Below are 23,608 nucleotides of genomic sequence, written 5' to 3'. Positions count from 1 at the left end.
GCTGTTTGTTGTCAGGTGTATTTAGAGATACTGTAATGTGACATTTGTCCTCTGCCATTAACTCATCCTAACTATATTGGACGGGGGCAGAGCCCGGGGAACAGTCAGTCAGGCAGGGGTTAAGTGTCTGGCTTAAGGACACATAAGCCCCTTTTCCACTGACATGGCCCAAGACCACACCATTCCACACCGCCCACTTGTGCCAGGTTTTGCACTACAATAGGGACCTGGATAGAGTGGTGTGAAAGCGGTACTAAACGTGTTACTAAAAAGTATCCAATCTAGAGTAGGTCTGAGCTAGGCCAAACAGGGGCAAATACATAATGACTGATCACTCACTGACTTATTAGTGTATTATAACTATCATAGTAATACATTAATACTACATAGTGTATTATAATCACACTTGTAATCCATTATAGTGTATTATAATTCAGGATAGTTGTAATACAAATTTATATTCGTATTATAATCAAAGTTAAAAGGGTAAATTTGTTTCTTACCGTATAGAGGTACTTTTGTGTAATGTAAAAAGTAGATATTTGTGTGTGGTGCGGTGTGGTGCGGTGTGGTGTGGTGTGGTGTGGTAGAATTCAGCCGTTGTGAGCTTGTAGATCACACTCGGCTGCGACGCCGGAAGCTCCGTCCAACGTCTGCGCAATGCATATGGGATGTTGGAAAGTTGTGGATAGACCTGGGCCAGGGAGGGGCGCGAACCGGCGACCTTCTGTTTAAATGGCATGAACTCTAGTCAACAAACAACAGGGCAGGTGGTCACAAGCAGAGTGCAAAAAAGAAATTCAAAGAAACTATAATACCAGGTAACCATCAAACCTAGCATCTAAATAACATTATTAGCATTTGTGGTCAAGCAAAAAAACGAATCTAAACGTGAACAAGTAACCACCATATATTGTCATCGTATGTACATGCAAGTCAGTGAATGCAGGCAACGCTGTAATCCCACTTGATTATTGACATGCTTTGCATTCTGCACCGTGGTTAAGCTGTAATCCTTGAGGTTGAGCTGCGAGCGGGGGATTGGACCTAAGCTCACAGGACTGCAACACAGGAGGGGCAAGGTGCACCACTCCCACACCAATTACACTGAAGCTTAGTCAGATTGCTGTGGATGGTGTTGGATTATTATCATTCTTAGACCAATGAATTTCTTTAAAAGAGAAAATATGAATGTGTTTTCACATTGCTTCCATAAAGGCATGCGCGTTCTTCTTTGATTGGCAGATAGGCCTGACACAATTATAACCTAATCTTATCGCAATTATTTGAGATAATCTCGATTAATTGCGATGTCTTAATCGTCATAATGTTTCCATGTTGAAAAATGTTCATACGTTTTCAAACATTTGAAATGTAACTTCGTGACGTGTGGTAAGCTTGTAGATAAGCTATTTCCACTAATTATTTGTGTGACAATTAATCGTCAACTCTATTGGAAGAATGGCAAAAAGTCCAGTGAAAAACTTCTCTCTCTCTCTCTCGTATACCATGTTTACACCAGGTGGTCGCAAGCTTAGTGTCGCTCAATGACGCGTCTGTCTGTAATACATAGCAGCTGACCAACAAAAGCCAAAACACAGGAGTTGAGATTATGACACAACCCTTCCCCGGGGCCCCAGGCTGGATTTACCCGAATGTGAGAGCGGTATACGCAGATTACGCACGCATCAGCACCACGCGCACCTGAGCATTTTTCACACGGCGAAGCTGTGTGGTGAATTGGCTGTTGTGCCACAATTATGTGTTTAAGGTTAAGCTATTGAGCTTTTGAGTTTATCCCCGTACATAACACAGAAAGAATCTTATTAATGAGATTAGCAGTTGAGGGTTGGCCGTTGTGTCAGACTCAGAGGAATTGAACCTCGGCCGCATAAAGTACACACACATCCATACATACATAGATGGGGACTGCCCATAAGTCCGAAGGTGCATTAGTCCGAATTTAGTTAGGGTTACTGAGGTTAAGGTTAGGGTTAGAGTTAGGACTAATGAACCTTCGGACCAATGACATGGCACCACATAGATACATACACGGTTGTTTTATCTTTAACAGTTTTTATTGTTCCGACACATACAAGTAACAATAAGACATGTAATGTAAATGTATACACATATTGAAAAAAAGTCTTGATTGATTGAATACCTTATTAGTCCGAAATGTAAACCACACGTGGTACAGTGCATTTTACGGTAAGTTTTATTTAAAGCTAAAAGGATAACACAAAGAAAAAATCCTGGTTTCCATTGTGGTCCTATGTATTCAATTCATCAACATAGCATACACAATAATACAGTACATCACAAATAATGTCATCAACAAATACTAACACAAGTAAGACTCCCTAATCGGGAGATAAGCGACCGTCAGGTCGCATAATGTTGTCTGCAAAAAGCAACCTCATGGTGGCGCTAGAAGAGGGGCATGTGAGAAATCAGGGGCGGAGGTTGTGGTTTGCCAGCCAAGGAGTGTGCGTGAAAAGTTTCGCATGGATAGGGGCAACGGTGGCGGAGATAAGAGTAGGGGAAAAGTGTGACATGACGTGACTGACTGACTGACTGACTGCCAGTGGAGGTTTTGATAGTAACTGCGACCTAACTGTCGCAATTATATGTTCAGAGGAGATGGGATAATTACATTTACCTTCCCCTTTGGTCTCCTGGTGGATGTATTTTCAGTATAATTTTGAAAGAAACACATCCTTGAATGGATGGTGTCAGGGCATTCCACACATTTTGGTGGCAGAGCAGTAGAATGAGAACTTTCCCATGTTAGTTCTAAATTTGGGTGCAGAAGTATAGTTCGGTATGGGGCTATTGAGCATATTGTCTCTTTGACTATCTCGCATAGTGTTTCTCATCCTAAGAAAAATGCAATAAAACTAAAGGAGAAGTAACTCTTGCCCCTGTGTGCAATCCATTCCCTATACATGTTTGATGATCGAAGGCCTCATTTAGACGACAACGCTCTGTAGAGAAAACGGCGAGGTCCCACAATTGTAAATTTTATCCAGCGTTCATATGAAGCCGCTCCAAGGCATGAAAAGAGGTAGTGTGCATGCCATGTCCCTAGAGATCGCTAGGTGGCAGTGACAGCCTATCTGGCAATGTGTGACATCATGTCCGCTCTACTTCCTTGTCACAGCATTTGTTTACATAATCACCATGGCAGCACACAGGCTTCCCTGCGCTCCACTGCTGTCGGCTTTGCAGTGTCAATTACATCACACATTTTGCGGTTTCCCTGTAACTCGCCCGTTTAGATGGAAACGCAAGGAGGATCGTTTCACAGAATTTCACAAAGAAATACGGATTTACTATCTTCCGTTTTTAACCCCCGAAAATGTCGTCTGAACGGAAGGCACATCTGACTTTTAATTTTGCGGAATTCTCGTTGCAAAAACGCAGTGTAAACGAGCCTTCAGAGGACACTGCACTAGTCAAGTGAACTCTTGTCTGTTTGTAGCTCTCTCATACATACCGCCCAAGCAGGCACGTCACATTATTGTGATAAATGGGAGACGCCACACCTGGCTGGTCACTGTTTCCTATAGGAAAACGATCTAAAATGTTTCCACCCTCGTATCTTCAACTCGAGGACATTCAATCAAAGAATGTGTGCGTGTGTATGTGTCCTAGGGATGGGATGATACGTGATATTATTGTTTATCGTGATAAAAAAACACTCACGATAATCGTATCGTGGAGATTTAATTTATCGTGATATCGTCCTCCGTCATGCACTGGGATCAATTCACCTTTTAATTGCTGAGCTGCATATCTGGTACCACTTAAACCCCCTATAATTGGTAAAAGGTACTTATAATATACGTACTTGATACAGTCTTTTTTTCACTTTCTATCAAATGTCTTTGCCAACAAATAGCCGATCTACAGGGTTAGGGTTAGTTTGTAGATCTGCTATTTTTTGGCAAATGTTCCACCCCAGGATAATGGATTTTGATTATCGCGATAATATCGTAAATCGTGATTTATTTTGTCACAATAATCGTGATATGAAACTTTCATATCGTCCCATCCCTAATGTGTCCCCAAGGTGGGAAATGCTATCAAGTCGTCGCTGCAAGGCGTGAACCTGAAGAGAAACAAGGAGAGGGCACGCAGCATCCAGGTGGACATCACCCCCACGTCCTCCAGGATCTCACGTAACGCTGTCACCTCGCTGTCCATCAGAGGCCACCGCTGGAAGAGACATGGTGAGTCACACAGTCACACGCGCGCACACACGCACAGACACACACGCACACACATACACACACACACACACACACAAACGCACAAAGGCCAACGGGTGCAAAACACAAAGGCGAGAGAGATGCTGCGCATGAAATTGCTCAATTCAAGGACTGTAGACGTCAGAAATGAACTCGCTTCATATTTTTCCAAGTTAATATACAGTATTTTTCTGAACTGTCGAGCACTGTGGGGCCTTGAGGATACCGCCCCCCCCCCCCCAACCCAAAGGACAGCACTTGGGACACATTGGATCACTGTTGTTCATTCATCCATCAATGTCCATCTCATTGTCCTACTGTAGTTTCATGGTGTGTGGTGTCCCATCAGTCACTGCCAAACTTCACTATATCTTTTCCATATCGTCACAGTCGGGCAGAAACCTCGTATCTCCATATTTCGTCTTTGTCTTCTTCAACCACGCCAGAGGTTCGGAGGCCACAGACTATATGTTTATGCCCCTGTCAGTCCGTCTGTGTGTCTGTCTCTGTCTGTGAGCAGCCAATCTCTGGCAAAGTTGGACTGATTGCGTTGACATGTTGCAACCTTGTAGATTTTTGAAAAGCTTATAAAATGTTTGATTATTTAAAGCCAGTTCCCAAAACAGTGACACTGTGGGTTTTATAAATATTTAACCAATGAAAAGTATTAATACGATCTTGTATCTAAACTTAATTCGACCCATTAGAAGACAGGATTTATTTTTTTCCCATTAACTGAAACGATACCGTTTTGGACAACCAGGTTTCCGACATGACGGCGTACTTGTAACCTCTACTATCCCCTGCCAGCTTAGAAAGTCCCCTTATTCAACACAGAATACGCCAGAGCAGATAAGAGCCAGGGACAAAGTTTAACTACAGTGATTCAGTGACTTTGAGCCACTATAAGTCAGCCAAGGACACAGGCCAGGAATGGAGATAGAGAGTCATAATTCCTACCTGAGAGGTGCCGAGACTCGGTAAAATGTGACTGCTATAAACCGTAGGAACTGGAAGGTTACAGCCTTTACGGGCTACGCTATAAGACAGAGCAGGAACAGGAATGTTTTTTAGTTATGAGGACAGAAAGTATTCATCGATGTACTAAAGAACATATCAAATATTTATCATGGTTTCATATACTGCCGTGCAGTGCCGTCCCATTTCTAACTTCCAGAGTTTCTACGTTTTTTTTTTTTGTGCCATTATATAATTGGGATGAGGCTCTAAAAAAAATAGAGGGAAAGGCAGTAGAATTACTTTTCTGTCCTTGTGGGACTGAAAAGGCAGTTAAATTATAGCGCTCAGCCGGTCTAGTGATGGGTGCTAATGACCAGGTTTCATCTTGTGCCCAATACCCCTAATTCATCTCATGGGGAGCTATTCAATGGTCCCCCACCATGCCAAACCTACTCATCTGTGTGCTACGACCTTCTCTTTGCACAGCTGGTTGAGGGGAAATACAATTAAAAATTAATTGCAGTACAGTGGGTGAACGGCAACCCACTATAAATTGAATGTATCATCCATCTCCATGTAGTGCTTTTGTTTTTTATTTGTGTCTTATAGTCTGACTTCTATGATTTCTTTTTGTCTTTTCATTTTTGCTGCCATGACATCGATTTCCTGTCTCTGTGTGTCTCTTTCTTGTGTCACTGTGGTCTTCGTCTTGTCTTGTGTTTTTGTTCATGTGTTTGTGTTTCTGTCGTTCTGTTGTTTTTGTGCGTCACAATTGTCCCCCGTCTTTTTCTGTATGTGTGTCCCGTCTTTGTGTCTTCACATTATGTCCATATGTGCCGTCTTGCCGCCCCACCTCCACCCCGCTACCTCCTCCCACGGCCCCACCAGAGTCCCAGGAGGTGAGTATAGACGGAGAGCCGCCGCTGGGGGGCGGCGGCGGCGGCCTCATCCCAGAGATCAGTGTGACGGGCGCGGGCGGCGAGCGCATGCCCAACGGAGACTCCCTGCGGCCACGCTCCGACGGCCGCGACGGCGAGCTGCCCGCCACCTCCGAGGTGGGCCAGGACCCCCGGGGGGGTCAGGAGCCGGTCAGGAGGCAGAAGTCTGTGAGGCGGATGGTGGAGAACGAGGGTTCCGGGGGGCCCGCCTCCGCGGGGAGGAGCCAGTACTAGGGCCCCGCCCCCCTCCTTCCCTTCCCCCTCCCCCAGCCCCGCTCCCGGGGTAACCCTAGGTAACCATGTGTGGAGGAAGGCCTGGCATGATGACTCTGTCTTGGGTTCTTCCAACCTCTTTTTTCTTTTTCTTTTTTAACTTTTTTTCTTCTCTCCCCGGCATCTCTAATCGCACGGTCACACTTCCTCTCAATGCCACTCATTCACTGACTACCTTTTGATTATTGCTTCAAGCCCTTGCAAATCTAAACCTCTGCATAACTGACAAATAACTGAATTTAATACCCTTCTTTGAACACTGATTCTTTTTGATTACGTTTGCAGAATCACGGCTGTAAATGCTTTGAATTCAAGGGAACATAAATATCAGTTAATTCATGAGGCATAAACAAACAGCTCTGTAACTACATGAATGGCTGTTGAACAGGTTTCAAGTTTTTTGTATATTTGTACTCAATTAGAATGATTGTGGGTAGTTCTTTCGTCGCCAGCCCAGGCCCTGGTACGCCTCAACATGCATTAAGCCTGATTTATACTTAGTTGAGCACCGGTTTCACGCATTAAAGAAAATGGCATCTATAAGCTCACAACACATCAGCGCAATGGGTTTGTGGGCTTGTAGATGTGGCTGTCGGTGCGTGACATCCATTTGAAACTATGTATGACTCAGCCCTAAGCTTTATATGAGTGTGTTGCCACAGAAGACTTATAGCTATAGCGGTACCACCTTGCTGCAGTAGCTCAGTAAGGATATGCAGGTCTCCCATTGGTTGAGCAGTGGTGGAAGAAGTACTCAGAAATACCACAATGAAGAAATACTTATTTCTTTTTTTTCACTGAAAGTCCTGTATCGAGTGTATTATTCTGTCAAACATCTGCACTGGAATGGTGATGGTGTTGATTCCCCCCACTCTGCATGGATGAGCTCAATGTGATCTTCATTGACCTGTGCCTATCTGCCTTGCTTTCTTTCAGTCAGCTGTGTGCCACCATTCCCTAGATTAGTCAACGTATTACTGCTGTGTGTATGTGGTGGTTGACTGCTCACATGGGTGGGTGTGTGTGCAATGTGCATGCATGAACAGAAGGGGAAAGATAAGTGGGTGTGTCTTTGTTTAGGGCTGTTCATGAGAGACACGAGAGGTTAATTGTATTTGCTTTACTTCTCCTTCCCGGTGTGATGTTTTTCTTCCAAAGCTTGTTTCTGTCTAGACACAGCTCTCTTCCTGCTCCTGGGTGTTTGGGCAACACCGATAAATCACTGTTTCCTCACATGGCTGCTTGTTTAATCTAACCTGTGTGCAGGACTGTAATACAAAAACCCTTGTCTTCTACCAAGCAGGCTGCCATTACGTTGGCTGAGTTAACACAGCATAGAGGCGCCACCTGTTGGAAGACAACGGCATAACCCCTCTGTTCTGCCATCTTCTATGATCAAATCTTATGTAAAAGAACAAGGAATATATTTTACGGTATATTTACAGTATTAGAGCATGATCCCAAACTATGACTTTCCTGTGATTGGATGGATACAATAGTGGGTACCAAAAGGAAGAGTGTGCACCTCGATGATTTTTTTTTTTTGCTATTTTGTTCAAAATGATGTTCAAATGTTCTAATCAAGTATACTTTACATCACTTAGGACCATTTTCCAAATATAATTATTTTTAACATTTTGGAGCAAATAGCCAACTTTAGTGCCCACTCTTCCTGTAACCGATTGGATCACATAGGCTGCAGGACGGAGGTGATAGTGTTTATATTCCTGCCTACTGTCCATCCTGTCTGACTTTCCCCCACTGTCCGTCCGTCCGTCTGTCCGTCCGTCCCTCTCAGACGCCGTGGACCTGGGTTCCCCGGACGAGCTGATGGAGATCTCCGAGGTGGACGAGGGGGTGTGGCCGGGCGGCGGGACGTCGTCGTCGGGGCACGACGTGACTCTGCCCAACATCACCATCACCGCCGGCGGCAACAACAACGTGACGGCGGCCAGCCTGGGGGCCAAGGCCATGAAGAAGTGCCGGCTGGGCGGGCGCTCCAGCAAGGACAAGGAGGCGGGGGCAGGGCTGGCGGCGACGGGGCGCGCCGCCAGCGAGTGCACCAACGAGACGCTGTCCGTCAAGCGGCTGACGCTCACCTCCAGCCAGTCGGTGCCCAAGCCGGGCGCCCTCAGCAGCTTGACGCGCACCGCCAGCGCCGTCTTCTCGCGCTCCTTCGAGCAGGTCCCGCCCCCGGGCCCCGGGGGAGGATGCAACAACTCGGACGCGGCGTTGGCGGGACGCTACTCGTGCAGCCTGCAGGAGGAGGGCAGCGGCCACCTGGAGTACCTGAGCCCCGGGCCGCCCAACCACAAGCAGCGCTCGCCCAGCATCAGCGTGCACCTCGGCTCTGACCCCTGAACCCCAACCCCACCATCCCACACCACCATGACTTCTGACCCCATAAGCTGTGACCTTGGAACTCCAAGCCATGCCACTTGCAATGGACGACAAACTTGCCGACATGCACTCCTCTTTTATCTTTTTGTTCACCACTCCACTCCGCTGCCCTGTTCCATTTTCTGTCTGTGCTGTGAAACCAGCCTTCTGCCCTCTCTCTCCACTCCAGTCAGCCTCCCAGAGGCTCACATTACCCTTGCTACCACCATGCTGCCCCATTAACCAGATGGCTCGCCAGGTCCATTTTAGGCAGGCTGGCCGGGCGGGCAGTCTGGGCCAACAACACTCCTCCCCAGCACCATTGAACTATAGTTGTGTTTACGGCGGCTCTTGGAAAAAAGAAAGCGTGCCAGGCCGGAACTGCAGTGCCCTTGCAGAGCTGCCCTGTCAGTCATACACATGAGTACACCAGCAGACAGAGAAAAATACACGGCACATCACTGTATCGCAGACGTTTATTTGGGAAATTGGATATTTTAATAGACTTTTGGTGCTCCCGTCGTGTGGCTGTCCCCCAACATCCATCTTCACCATTCCCCCAGCTTGTCACTGGGGGGTTATTAAGTATGAACGTGCTTGAGCGTGCGTGTGTACTGTATGTGTTTGTACAACCGTTTTTAGAATAAAAGGCTGCTGATCAAGGTATGAACAAGGTATGATTCTCCTAAATCCTACCACCTCCAAGCATTTCTTTCTTTCTTTTTTTATACATGAAATGAACCCCTCGCATAGCAATATAAATCCCCCCCAGAGTTTCATCGGCCACATATTTTACATACATTTTGACCAGTCTCTAAAGTCCCTAAAATTGATTTATTTTTTTAGATATCTTTGTATGTTTACGTTCGCTCCATATTAAAACATTTTGCATACGAGTAGAACTAATAACCACTCCATGATCAACCAAGACAGTAATAATGGGTTCTTTGTGTTTACAATCGGACAGTATTGTTGGCGCCACCATGTGGAAGCAGCGATACCTGCCTCCCTTCCACTCGCTCCTCTTGCACCTTTTTATGAATAGCTAGGTTTCATAAAGAAGGATTAAAGTGATCTTGCATGCAGTTTGTCTGATCTAGGTTAAGGTTGCTTACATGAAAGAGGTTTGTATGATGTTTTTAATTGATGAATTCTTTTGCACATGAAAGGTTGAGAGCTTGGTGCTTGAATGCTTGATCTGTGGTATTTTCCCATGAAAGAGAGAGAGGTGTACATTTAAACTGTGGTATTTTCTCGCGAGGAAATGCTTCTTTTTTGTCTAACTGTATTACTGTGTTACTTCACATAGTGTTAAAAGCACACAAGAGCAAAATGTCGACCCACAGTCTGTAAAGTAAAGTCTGACATTGGTCTTATAGCACTTACGGCCTACATACATCATCATGCAAAGAAACGGTGATAGTGGACCGATGTGCAAGCTCAAAACACGTCACGCCATGACGCGCTGTGAGTTTGTTTGTTTTACTATTTCTGAACATTTTGAAAGTGTCTCCCATGACATGCCCAAATTTAAGGGACATCAGGGTTACTATATACATAAGGTGGTTTGGAATTCCATTGAGGCTTTCAGCTTTCAGGAAGTAACCAAAAATGCACAAGGAAGACATATTTGCATATTTATAACCACACCTGGGGGTCTATTAAAGTAATGTTAACTCCATAGACACATACAAAACAGAAAAGGTTCAAAACTATGGCACCACCTCTAGAAACGTGGCCACCTTGACTCTCCTGCATTCAAAGTCCATGCTCCATTTTTAGGTGTTCGTACTGTGGTGAAGTGTTTTTTGTATTTAACGTGTTCCTGCTCCACAACATTCATCCCTCATTATTTGGTTTTGTTGTCTATGGGGCTTTTAAGCCGTGACATCATTTTGTAGTCAGACCTCCAAGCAGATTTATTGTCAATATCTGTTCCTCGCTATTTCAACAGATCCGAGACAAAAATAACGACTAAAGTATAATTCTAACACTTTCCTTTCAACAACAAAGAGAAGAAAAATGTGTAAATAGTAAAAATAGTAAAAAGATTAACGGAAACTGGGGGCAGAAATTCTCCTCTGCCTACAAAATGATGTCAGACTTAACAGCCCCATAGGGACAGGACGATAATCGTCATTATCGTTTATCGTGATAAAAGAAAATGCTCACATTAATCGAATTGAAAGATTTTAATCTATTGGGAAATTGTCCTCCATCATATACACTAAGGATGAATTCGCTTTTGTTGGGCTGCAAATTTAACTTAAACCCTCTCATAAAACAGAATTGCAAAGAGCGCACTTGGTACAACACAAATCGATTTTGCCAAACATGGCTCACAATGCGTTGCATACGTTGTGAGCTTGTAGATCTGCTATTCTATGTTTCCCCCAGAATAGGGATGCTGGGGGTTCAATTAGTTGAACAGGATTGAAGTGGCATTTTAAGTTTTAAGCATATTTTGATTATCGCGATAATATCGCAAATCGATTTTTTTTTCACAATAATGTAATTTTCATAATTGTCCCGTCCCTATAGTTGTCAAAGCCTGGCTGTCAGAGAACACTGTGGTACTCTGCCATTATACTGGAGGCAAATGAATTCATAAGACTCCTCACATCTGATACCTTTCGTGTCCTAGTACAAACGGTTTCTCCAGCGCCATCCTGTGCATTTGAGAAGAAGACGACAAAAAAAGGAGGGTGTAATTCTGTAATTTCTGTGTTCTACTTCTAAAGCTGTTTTTAAGTGTTCATAGTTTGGTGGGACGATAATCATCTTGTGTCTGTAATGTGGGTTTTACAGATTGCGAAATGGTAAGCTCTCCTTGTACATCATACTACTGTTGTTGTACTAAAGTTTGGTTTATTTTTGGGCCTTTTATTTTGTCATGATGAGAATAACTCATTGCTCGAGCATCTGGGAATAAAGTGTTTATATATTTCACTGGTCTGCTCGTCCGTCTTATTTACTGTCCATAAAAGAAACATCCGCACTACACCTCTGCTTTTCATGGCTTCACAGTAGGGGAGTAACGATAAGATTCGCATCATGATATATGGTTGATGATACGATATATGGACGATATTGGTTCATTCATGGAGATGCGATACGATTCAATGACTTAAATCTATACATTAACTATTTAGAAGAAAAATCTGTGTAAAGCATGGATACGGCATGTTTTTTTTTAAGGGACAATGTATTATGGATATAAATAAGTAAACCGTGATTCTCTAGCAAATAAATGGACGTTGTAGCCTATTTGAACACATGGACAAACTCGCACCTTGGCATGAACACAGTGATGAACACTGATGTATTATTGATAGACCAATATAGCGATATGGAATAGAAAAGTAAGTCAACCCCAATATTTTATTTCTTCCTAAAATTGCTAAATGCAACACACAAACACTTACTTGTCATACTTGCACTGTAAAATGATACCATATGCTGCTGTTTGCATTTCGACACAGTTGAATCGTTGGAATTAAAATCGATGCATCGATCGATAGGCACTGTATTGTTACACTCCTACTTCATAGGGTTTATATATCAGAGTTATTTTTCTATTCATCCTATCACAATGATCCATTACTCATAAAGAAAAGGTCACATTCTATTGTGACTTTGATTTTGCTATTTACATTGTCAAGTTGTCAAATTGCTGGTCTTGATTGATTGAATACTTTATTGATGGTTAGCAAAAATTACAGAATTAAGGTTCTTGGTTTAATTACCTATGATCCTTGATTACTATTTCACTTGTTTATCTTGTATCGTGTGTGATTTATCAATCCTGATTGGATAAAAAAGATGGAGAGACAGCTAGGGAGCACTCTATAGCAATGTTTACTATCTCTGGTATTTAGCACTTATTTAAACAACAATATTACAGCAGCTTTATATGAGATGCATGCTTTGTTTTCTCAGTAGGAGACTTGGGATTCGACCTGGCTTGAGGTAGGTGACTTGGACTGTGTGTGGTAGGTTACAGACACAATTGTCCATGTCTAACAACAAGCATAACCACAACATTGTTAATATGTAATACCCCATAATTCAATAATAATACTTTGAAAATATTAAAATACATTTCAACAATATTATGGTAACTACTGTTCGTTACTGTATCTCCGGTTTGGGCCTCTCGGTGGCGCTCTACAATAAAACGTCGAGTTTCTCCAGCCATCCTTAAGTTCTAGTTGCGTCACTTCCTCTTCTCTCACGTCCTTGTGCTGCTGCTGTTGAGATTTAGCTGGAGGAGAAGTCATCTTATTCTTCATCATTATTATCATGGCTAAACTCAGCAAAGAGACTAAACAGCGGCTGCAGCAGGTGTTCCAGTGCGGCCAGTTCGCCATCCGATGGGGCTTCATCCCTACAGTGCTGTACCTGGGTCAGTATCTGGACGACTAGTAGAGGCAAATAACGTTAGCCATGTTAGCGTAGCATCAGGCCATACACAGGGCGTGGGGAAATGGCACAACTTCAAGTTAATTGTCAGTGTCACTACAGAAGTTGACAACTTGACAGGTGTCTGTAAACGATTATTTTTCGTACAAGCGTGCACGAATTGCAGTTCAAAAGTGAATCATCTTAAAGGGAGTGGGAATGGATAATGTCAAATAACAGTAGCCTACATCAAATATAAAGATGTATACTTAACAGATAAAGCAGCACATAATTGTGTGTGGGGAATTAAATGTTTATGTATTCAAAGTCCCCCGTGCCCATATACATAAAGGTGAGTATATTCCCACTGCCGTATAAATTACATAATGTAATGAGATGGCCTGTGTGGACAAGAATGACAGAGCTCAACATCAGCACCTGCTTTTTCCAGCAGTTGGTTCAGCATTCTGACAGCCTGGCAGTGGAAGCTGTTCCATAGTCTTTTTCAGTCAGTATTGATACAGGGGTATTGCCTCCATAATGGCATCAGAGTGATGATGATCCTCAGCCCTGGCCCCTGGCTAATATGCACTGTTTGTTTATGTCCTGGAGGGAGGAGGGGCAACTCGCCTCTGATGATGGATTCACTCAGCCATCCGCACCACCCAAAAAAAATACTTATTACTTTAATTGCTCATAAGCACAATGAGTAACAAAGACTTTAATACAACAATTTAAACCATTTAGTTTTCAGGCCATGACCCCCCAAAATAATCATATTTGAACTGGGGACCCCACACACTGATAAGCACTTGGAAATTGGAATGAATACGAGTTGAGGCATTACATTTTCTGTTACACAGATGATTATTGTGAAAGGTTCAGATCTACAAGGCAAGCTCATCTCTTTGTCATATTATTTGACAGTTTGGATAATGTTTGACCAGTTTTTATAGTTTGCTGATTACCTTTGACCCAGTAATGTTCTTTCCCTTTTTTTGAGGTACCCCTGGGGGTCTCGACCCTCAGGTTGAGAACCACTGTCCCATCTGACCGCATTGCACCGTCATGCTCTGTGACACCAGGTCAATGCCAGACAGTGACTTCCCTCCCTTTAGGATAGATGATTGCGACAGACAGGCCTTACGGTCACTGTGGTTTCTAAATGACGTGACTGTAGACCGCAAAAGGAAGGAAACGCAACACTTAAGTTGAAGCTGCCAAACATTAGCCAGCCAGTCACCTGTCACACATACTAAAACAGATGTGTCTGCATATATTCATTAACGCTTGACGTGTGGTGGAAGTTTGGACATTGCAGCAGGAGTTCCTGCTGTCATGACGCGGACGGGCCAGCACCCTATGGAGTTGCCCTGCACTCATTACTCTGTGTTGTCCCTCAAGGATGCTGGAAACAGCAAGGGACTGTCCCTTCTGTGGGATCCGGAGAGTTTAAACAGGGCAAAAATAGCAGAGATGAGAAAGTAACTGAGATTAGATATAGAGTTTTGTTTTCCGATACCGATACCAGACATTATCGGAAAAGCTGCCGATACTGCCTAAAATGCTGGTAACGGCGGGTATGCCAGTCTATACTGGTCAGAAACCACTTAATTTATCACATGAAGATATTTCATAATAGTGATATATTTTGATAATGTATTTTTATTTTTGCTCTATTCTTCCCTTCCTTACTGCATACTATTCCACTGTATACTGCATACTATTCCACTGCATACTGCATACTATTCCACAGACGGCCCAAAATTAAAAGGCAAATTCTGCGATCGTGGCATCCTGGGGGGTTATTTGAGAATTTGTCTCAAATCTGGTTTAAGCTGTATGAGACAGTATGATGCTTTTGGTTATAATGTAATTAGCCCAACTCTTATTTCAGATATCTTCATTTTAAGAAGAGAAAAGGGAGGAAGCCTTTATTTAATCACATTAATTTGCCTTCTGGGAATCCTGCTGACTTGAAATCTGTTACATCATGTGTGTGTGATGCAATGTGTGCTTATGAATGAAGCCTTGAAAGGCAAAGGAGTAGTGAGGAAAGTAAATTGTTTTCTTTAATGGAAAGTAAATCGGGTACAGTCATGGTTCTTAATCCAACCTCCTACTGTAGGTTTCCTTGAGTAAAAGTATTGGCATCAAAATGTACTTAAAGTACCAAAAGTAAAAGTACTCATTATGCCATAACAAGTTCAATATGTACTAGTAAGACACCCAAGGGTGGAATGCGACCTCAGGGTGACATGCAACCTCGCCCTAAAGGGCGAGGTCGCGCCAATTCTTGACAATCTGGCCAACCACAGCGTTTCTCTGACGATTCTAGTTGTCATTCTGGGGGGAGTTTGTTCATGTTTTTGTGAGGGTATCAACCCTAGGAGCTCAGCACACTCACAGAATCATGGCACACTCACAGAATCAATGTTATGCCCATACATGGAGTTCCCTGACTATGTTATGTCAAAACATGCCCATATGTGGACATTACCAAATATGGGCATTTCCAGATATGTCCTTAATATTGATAACATTGGGACAGGGATCTCCATATATGGGCATGAAACATATGTTAATTAGTAAAGCCAAGCTTAGGTTTGATGCCTTGGGATTTCTATATTTGGACATAAGTGTGTACCCAATAGGTCATCATCTGGAAAGGTAGGGTGTAAATCAGAGTAAAGCAGGCTTTTGAGCTAGTTAGGGCCAGAGATTGATGACATCAGAAATCCCCATATATGGGCATAAAGGGATTTTGCTTTTGGGAATGCCCATCTATGGCATTTTTATTTTATTTTATCCTTTATTAATAAAAATACATGTATGTATCCATATACATATGGAGTTCAATATTGATGTTTTTGGAGAAGGTATGTTGTAAATGTAGCTACTTAGTAAGGGGCCTCGGGTTAGATACTCTTTGTATGGCCTCTGGAGGTCCTTGGCGTCGGTTAGTAGTATGCCCAGCACATAAGATGTGGGACGTCACAAAGCCTGCGGCCATGTATCATTTTCCATCAGGCCTGTTGGTTTTCACGCTCCAGTGCGGCGTTCATGCGCTGCAAGTCAATGGCAGACTTGGCAGTCAGACAGACAGCCATTGACTCCGGCCTAACAATGGCTACTTTCTATGACGGTAGTCCCATATGACATGATGGACTGGACTATCTCCATATATAGTGTTATCCACATTTCGTGTAGCTGCCCTGTACAGGAAGTGATGTCACAACTCGCTGACATCACACTGACATCACAGAGGCTTCGGAAGGACGGTCACGAGGCTTCGGACACTCAAGCGACACGATTCTTCAGAGTATATGCGACCTTCGGTCGCAATAATAAAATAGTATGCTGCCAAAGTATATTAGGGCTGGTTAATGTATGTTACTATGTAAGTAACTAACATTTTCAAAGAATTGCAGTGGAATAAAAAGTTAAATATTGGCCTCTTAGATGTAGTGGAGCAGAAGTAAAAGTATTGAAAATTGGGAAATACTCAAGTACAGTAAAAAAAAAAAAAATAGAATACCTCAATTGTACTTAAAGGAGCTATAGTCAACTTTTTCATTGTAGGGCCGACACTTTGTTTACATCCTAGTCTATAGACTAGAATGTAAACAAAGTGTTGGTCTGACAATGGCCAAAATGATTATTTTATCATTATTTTACGCTTTTTGTGGTCATTTTTGAATAGAAACACATATATGAAGCTTATTTTTTTATAAAATATTTTTGAAACATTATTTTTATTTTAGCATCCATATTTCAAGAAAAAGTTGACTATAGCTCCTTTAAGTATAGTACTTGAGTAAATGTACGTAGTTACTTACCACATCTGTTTCATGATGGAATTCAACTTCATGGATTCAACACACTGTTTAGCTTGGCAGATGATAATCCCACTTGGGAAACCGATCAGCCAGACATCCTTTTAACACTAAGCTGAGACATCGAGTTGTGACTTCATAATGAGAAATTGTTCCCAGCACTAGACGTCAGAGTCCAACTTCTCTAGAAAGTCTTAAATGGAAGTGAGCTTCCGGCATTCAGGTCATCCAAACAGTTTGCCTTCCATGGGAGGATTAGGAGTGAGGTTTTTCCATTGTATGATTAAACTGAGAGTTTTGGACAGGCTGGCTAACAGTATGTCTCATGTCCTAGCAGTCATACAGCATGTCTTGCATGATTCATGTGTTGTATCCCTTGGATGCATGTAAAAATGTCTTCAGTTTAACTTTGCAACCAGCAGCCCTTGATTTCATTGAATAATGCTGTAAGCCACTCTGGTGAAAGTGTGACTTTCCCACCTCCAGCATCCAGCTGGAGGCAACGATTTATGTCACAGCCCCTTCATTGTTCCATTTCTATTTGTGATTGTCAGGTTTCAAACGGGGGGCGGATCCAGGGATGCCTGAACCCACGGTTCTGAGGTGTGTATAAAACTTCAATGCAGTTCTGTAACTTTGGTTTGCAAGATTTAACAGAAAGAAATGACCATGCATGTACCATGGCCTCCTTTATCCCAATATCTCTGCTAGGCAGGGGGGTAATGTATTTTCTTCCCCTTCTCATCTGCTTAACATGACATGGTGTAAATGTCAAAATGGTTTGTGGTTTATTTGATGCTTGCTTTTTAGACTAGTACTTTAAAGGTGATACACCATGAAATTTCACTTTTCCTATTTTAAAACCTTTTTTTGGGGTCCCACTAGCACCTTCTATCCTCACAAAGTCCCATTTCTGACCGTTGTGTCTTTCTCTGGTTTTGGGAAGGTGGAGGTTAAAAGCATCCCACGGGGTCTCAAAACAGGCTGTCCAGATTTGCTGCAGTCGCTGACGTCAGCGACGGCCGTTTTTGAAAAAAAAGAAATATCAAGAAAAAAAAATCAAAAAAATTGTGTATCACCTTTAAACATCAGGCTGTTGAGATGCAGCTCGTTATGTCCGTACTTCTGTTTAACTGCTGACCTTGTTTCTTGTTTCTTCCAGTTTGCTTTGGGGCTGAGGAACACAGTCCGTACCTCCCCTCGCCACGGTCATGACGATTCTACCTACCCATCACTGGCAGTCACCTGGGAAAAGGACACCATATGCCTACCTTTTCATGTCCCAAGGTCAACAGTGTCCGATGTCTGACACTTTCTGTTCATGAATGAGTACATTACAGTATGTATCTGTGGCCACACTGTTTACATGGCTACCTACTGCATGGACTGTAGATCGTCGATGGATGATTGGATGACCAATGGAATTTCCCATCAGCTGTTTTTTTGTTTGTTGGTTTGTTTGTTTTTTGGTAATGTGTGAAACCTAAATTATAAAAGGAGCATTTCTGTCAATAAATCCTAATGAAAAGTACAACTTTTGATAGATAATTGCGTGTTTGTGAAAGTTATTCTTTTCTTTTTTTAAAGCTGTTGTCTTTCTGTGTATTATGTTAAGGAGAGCTGATCTAAAAAAAGCTGGGTTTTGAATCGTGAAGGAAATTGCATCATTGCCAGGACAACTTTGGGATGAAATCACAATGTTTTGTGCAACAATGGAAAATACCATTTGGTTCTGGCAGTTCTTGGTATTTCTTGTCTTCAGCTATGCAGAGGATGTGCATCACTGTTGGCACGCATAGTGAGGACTTAATAAGTAGAAACAAATTCATTATGTTTTGAAATCAAAAGTTTAGTCCCTTATATGGACAAATGTTACAATAAGTGTGTTATAAACACGCTATTGAACAGTGGTGGAAAGTCACTACTCACAAGTATATGGTTAATTTAACAGAGTATATTTCATTTCGTTTTTAGTAGAGTTGTTCTGATATACCAGTATCGGAAAAGATGCTGATATGCTAATCCGATATCACAGAATTTCACATGATAATTGTCATTTCTGTACTATTTACTTTATAATTTTACTAACTTGTAGCTGCACTTTAACAATTAATGGAATTTATTTGTAGCCCTAGATCAGTCATTCTCAAATTAAAATTCATTGGAACCCCATAACAGAGTTTACAAATGGACCCATTTGGTTCCATTTGTACACTCAAGAGTTGCAGAGATGCAGATCTGTAAATGTCCATTTGGAACACCCTTAAGGAACATTGAGGTTCCCTGGACCCCACTTTGAGAACCACTTGTCCTAGATTTATTTTTTGGTCAAATCAACCAGCTTCACGGGGGAATTGTGTGCTTGCATTTTTCTAAGAGATGCGCTGTATAGTTTCATTTGTATTAATTTATTTAGTGAATACATTTTCAGGAAGGACAAAATGGTGTTGGTACATCTGTGGTTTTTACTGTACATAACGAAAGTAGTAATTCCACTTTTGATCAAGTATTGTACACCACTATTCTGTTACAACCCAATAAGGAGGATGTCCCATTCCGGTTAGTTTGAACCTCATCCCTTTGAGAAAGCTTTCATATAAAGAAACGCAGCTCACCACTTTAAAGAGTAATTGATTGGTTAAACAAATCTAGGAGAGTGGTTTACAAAAGTCAAGTGGGATCAAGGTACTTGATCAAGGTTCAAGGTTACTTGAGGGCGTTCAAATGGACCGTTACAGGCCTGAGAGTGTTCATTTGTACACACTCAGATTTACAGAATCTTAATGGTCCATTCGGTTCTATTCTTATACTCAGAGCTCAGGGACCTTGAAAAATTGTTTGAGAACCACTGATCTGGGAATAAAAGTTCAATTTATAATTGTTAGAGTGCAGCTACAAGACAATAATAATGTAAATGATACAGTAAGAATATAAAGCAGTGCAACATCAACTGAAGTATTCATGTATTCAAAATACAAAATAACTTTACTGTAAATGAAACATCATTATGTGACGAATTACATGGTTTTAGATTGGCATAGACGGCCATACTCACCAATAACGATACCAGTATTTTAGGCAGTACCGGCAGCTTTTCCAACAACTCTAGTCTAAATCTATATGATCGCAGTCAGTATGTGACACGGGCGTGGGCCCTTTCATGGTGACCTTGTGTAAATCAGTAACTGTAATATTTAAGTCCAGTAAGCAGTACTTACTTATATGTTTGAGTAGAACCGCCTGGTAGGCTACTCTTTACAAATGAAATGAACAAGTAAGACTTTTTATACTGGAAATGTTTTCTTTATTGGTAGCTGTATACAAAATAAATGTTCACGTCACTGATGCGATGCGGATTCACTTCTCTAATCTCTCCTGGATAACTTTCAGAATTCATTTGCACAATAAATGACATTTTTTCATCAACACAAAAACATTCTCTGCAAAATATAAGTACATTCCACATGGTGAGTATGAAAAATATTGTATATCTAAAAAAATAAAACAGTAATTTACTATCAAACAGTCAGTAGCATAACATTGTAATAAATAGCAAATACATAAATATAAATAGGTTTAACAAAATAAATAGTACAAATATACTGAGTGCTGATTTAAGGCAATTCAGGTTCAATTCAAGTTCAATCGCCAGATTTCTAAACTGAGATTAGGTGATGTTCTTTCACTCGATGAGGTCACCAATCATTCAATTCTTCGAAAACTGGGGGGGGCAGTTAACACTAAAACTGTGTTAAACTGCCACAACAGAAATCAGCAAAAAAACAAAATCACAATAAATGTTTAAATAAATAACACTGTTAAAGTCAACGGTGGTTGTAGTGTATTATTGTCACAGTGGCTGGTTCCTGCCGGCTGGACGGTGGCGGGCATCTCGTCTCTCCTTCTGCACCTCCTTCATGGAGAGGAAGCGCTGTCCGTCGATGAGGAACAGACGCTCGTGGCGGAGGATGGCGTGCGCCTTCATCTTTCTGCTGTACTCGGTGTTTGGGCTGCTCAGGTCTGCGAGGAGCTGCTCCTCCTGGCTGGCGCTCAGCTCAACCACCTTCTCTGGGTGCTTCATCTGCGGAGATGAGGGGGCAGAAAGAGATGAGTTGTACGTTTTACAGTCATGACAACAAAAATAGAATGTTTTGTGTTTGTTTCTCAAAACATTTAAGTCAATTGTACCTTTACAGCCTCTATGTTGGGTATGAAGTGTCATGTAGAGTATACATGTTGGGTGTGAATTTGTTGTGTTTGTATTTGTGTACTGTATATGTCCCTTTCTATGAAACGATAGGATGAAAAGAAAAAGGTGAGCCAGCCTGCCATCACTTTGTATCCCAGTCAGATATTCCATGATGTCGCTAAACCACGGCACTATTCTGCACGCTTGTCATGAAAGTCCCCAATTTAAAAAGAACCATCATGGTATCGGAGATGGTACGTCTTATTAGAAGCCTACATACTGCATGCTATCGTCTCAATAGTAGGCTATAGTCTACACCGCACACACTATAGAGCAGTGGTTCTAAAACGTTTTCATCTCAAAGACCCTCATATTGATATACTGTACAGTAATAGGTCACAGACCTAAACCTTAGTAAAACTATGCCTAAACCTAGTCTGAGCATAATCTAAACTTTAATTTTAAATTGTCAGATTTTTGCTTGTAAGAATTTAGTAACTTTTCGACAGATACATTGATTCAAACAGTCCACCAAGAAGAAACGCACACGCACCTTGTATTTGAGCAGTGAGGTCAGGAGGTCCCCATAGTCCCTGACATCGTGCAGGATGGGGTTTGTGGGGTACTGCTTCTGCACGTGTTTCAGAAGGACCTTGTATTTGAGCAGACCCTGGACCAGCTTCTTCAGACAGCTCTCCTGCAGAGCCAGAGAAAGACAGCGTGGGCCACGTCAGAAAACCATGGTTGGAAAACCTCAACATACAAGCATTATTGCATTTAACTTCATTTTCAGAAACAAAAACTACAGGATATCAAACACGCTCACAGACACACATTAGACTCATCACTCCATGAATGAACAGTGTAAACAAGACAAATGGCTTTGTGTAGCCCTTATGTGTCTGCATTATGATGTGTTTTTGTTGTTCATTATATGGCACATTATTAAAAATGTATGGTGGTCTTCTCTGAATAAATAAAGGTAAAAATAAGTGTTTTCCTTCTACTGGTCTATTTTCAAGTGAGCAGCACACAGCAAAAGTGGAAAAACACAAAACACACACCTTGCTGAAATCGGTGCTGCTATCGCAGCCTGGTGGGAATGAGGGGAGTTTTTCCAAAAGGTTATACTTTGTGCTGTTCCGAAATTCATCTTCAAACTGGATGGGAAAAGAACAAAACATAGTCTATCAATCTACAGTAACTGAAAAGTGGGTTAATACAACATGAGGTGTCTTCACATTTAATAAAGAAACACATGCCACATGATTTGCCAATCGGGAGAGAGCATGCATTTATCAGATTTAATTTGATAGTGTTCCAGTTCCTTTGTGTCATGCACTTCCAATTTCACTTGTTCACCCTGTTTGTAGATGTGTTCTCTCTCCTGACTGCACACAACTGGCATCCTGACCTGACAATGCATTTTCTGTAGGCCTAGGCCTATACTAAAAAGCTGGAGAGACTGAGACCCCTGGTGCTAAACAGACATTATTTCATTTGATGCTATGTTGTTAGATAGCTGTTGGTAGATTAATTGAATACATTAGATTAGGACCACAATAGAAACAAGTCGGCCAGGACTATCCTTTTTGCCTTTATGTCTAACTGTACCACGTGCTGTTTCTGACTAATAAAGCATTCAATCAATCTCTATAGCAAGTATTGCTATCAGAATGCAGAGCTATTTAACATAACAAAAAAACTCAATAATACTGCACTTTTATTCAAGCTATGCCTCTATCTAGCTGCAACAATAAATATTTGTATTTATTTTATTTTTTTCTCACCTGTTTCTGGTGGAGTGCAGTGGCACCAATCAGCTTCCCCCACATTGGAGAGGTGCTCAGCTCGTCAGGAGGGGTCCCCATCTCCTCCTCACCTGAGGGTTCTTCGCCCCCCGCAGAGCGCACTGGTACAGGGCTCCCGCTCCCAGTAACCACGCACAGCAGCAGCAGCAGCACAAGGGCTGGCAGGAGTTCAAGCACTGAGAGCTGGGGGAAGTCTGCACCAGAGAGAAGAGAAAAGAATGAATGAGAGGAAGAGACACGTGGAGCGCGCACAACTCACAAGACCAGCCCACTACTAGGCCTACACTACCAGTAAGAATGACAGAATATGACGTTTACTCACTGTGTCTTGAGGAGGAAGGCATGTTGCGTTGCAGTGTGAGCCAACTGTTGAAATATGACTATGATGATGACCCAAGATGTTTCCTGCAGTTTCTCCAACCAGGCCAAAAGTTGCTCTGTTGATGAGTGAGTGCAGGTCCCATTTTATAGGTCTCCCTACCGGTATTCTTGTTTGTTTTTTCTCTCTCTCTCTTTGGAAGGGATTTCCCTTATTCCGTTGAATCCACCCTCCCCCAAGTCTAATGTC

General features: G+C 42.2%; 3 protein-coding genes across 4 annotated transcripts in view; 2 read left to right on the top strand and 1 right to left on the bottom strand.

Annotated features, from left to right (window-relative positions):
- The window catches only part of hycc1 (hyccin PI4KA lipid kinase complex subunit 1), a 63,095-nt gene extending 51,343 nt beyond the window's left edge, over nucleotides 1-11,752 (top strand). The window contains exons 10-12 of one of the 2 annotated variants that reach the window (XR_013962474.1): nucleotides 4,076-4,235; nucleotides 6,102-6,444; nucleotides 8,223-8,349. Coding sequence is in view for 1 of the 2 variants with exons in the window: in XM_080736012.1 (XP_080592138.1) it covers nucleotides 4,076-4,235; nucleotides 8,223-8,785 (723 nt within the window). In the remaining variant the exon portion in view is untranslated. Of the gene's footprint in view, nucleotides 1-4,075; nucleotides 4,236-6,101; nucleotides 6,445-8,222 lie in introns of both variants that reach the window. The other variant, XM_080736012.1, reaches the window with a different exon arrangement.
- A 1,291-nt stretch (nucleotides 11,753-13,043) lies between these two features.
- tomm7 (translocase of outer mitochondrial membrane 7 homolog (yeast)) lies at nucleotides 13,044-18,588 on the top strand. The gene is made up of 3 exons (XM_080735122.1): nucleotides 13,044-13,208; nucleotides 17,595-17,643; nucleotides 18,203-18,588. The coding sequence occupies exons 1-3, from the start codon at nucleotides 13,106-13,108 to the stop codon at nucleotides 18,216-18,218; spliced, it is 168 nt and encodes a 55-aa protein (XP_080591248.1). The 5' UTR covers nucleotides 13,044-13,105; the 3' UTR covers nucleotides 18,219-18,588.
- A 2,302-nt stretch (nucleotides 18,589-20,890) lies between these two features.
- On the bottom strand, nucleotides 20,891-23,384 carry LOC308293062 (interleukin-6-like; the record flags this gene model as incomplete). The annotated part of the gene is made up of 4 exons (XM_080735492.1): nucleotides 20,891-21,121; nucleotides 21,783-21,926; nucleotides 23,020-23,234; nucleotides 23,363-23,384. 4 exons carry the CDS (start codon nucleotides 23,382-23,384, stop codon nucleotides 20,891-20,893), a joined length of 612 nt encoding a protein of 203 aa, XP_080591618.1.
- Between the last annotated feature and the right edge of the window lie 224 nt (nucleotides 23,385-23,608).

Source organism: Nannobrachium achirus (assembly GCF_963921795.1).
Source record: "Nannobrachium achirus genome assembly, chromosome: 10".
In the NCBI taxonomy this organism is placed as follows: domain Eukaryota; kingdom Metazoa; phylum Chordata; class Actinopteri; order Myctophiformes; family Myctophidae; genus Nannobrachium; species Nannobrachium achirus.
The sequence above is the reverse complement of the archived record's forward strand: the minus strand, read 5'-3'. Positions and strand labels throughout refer to the sequence as shown.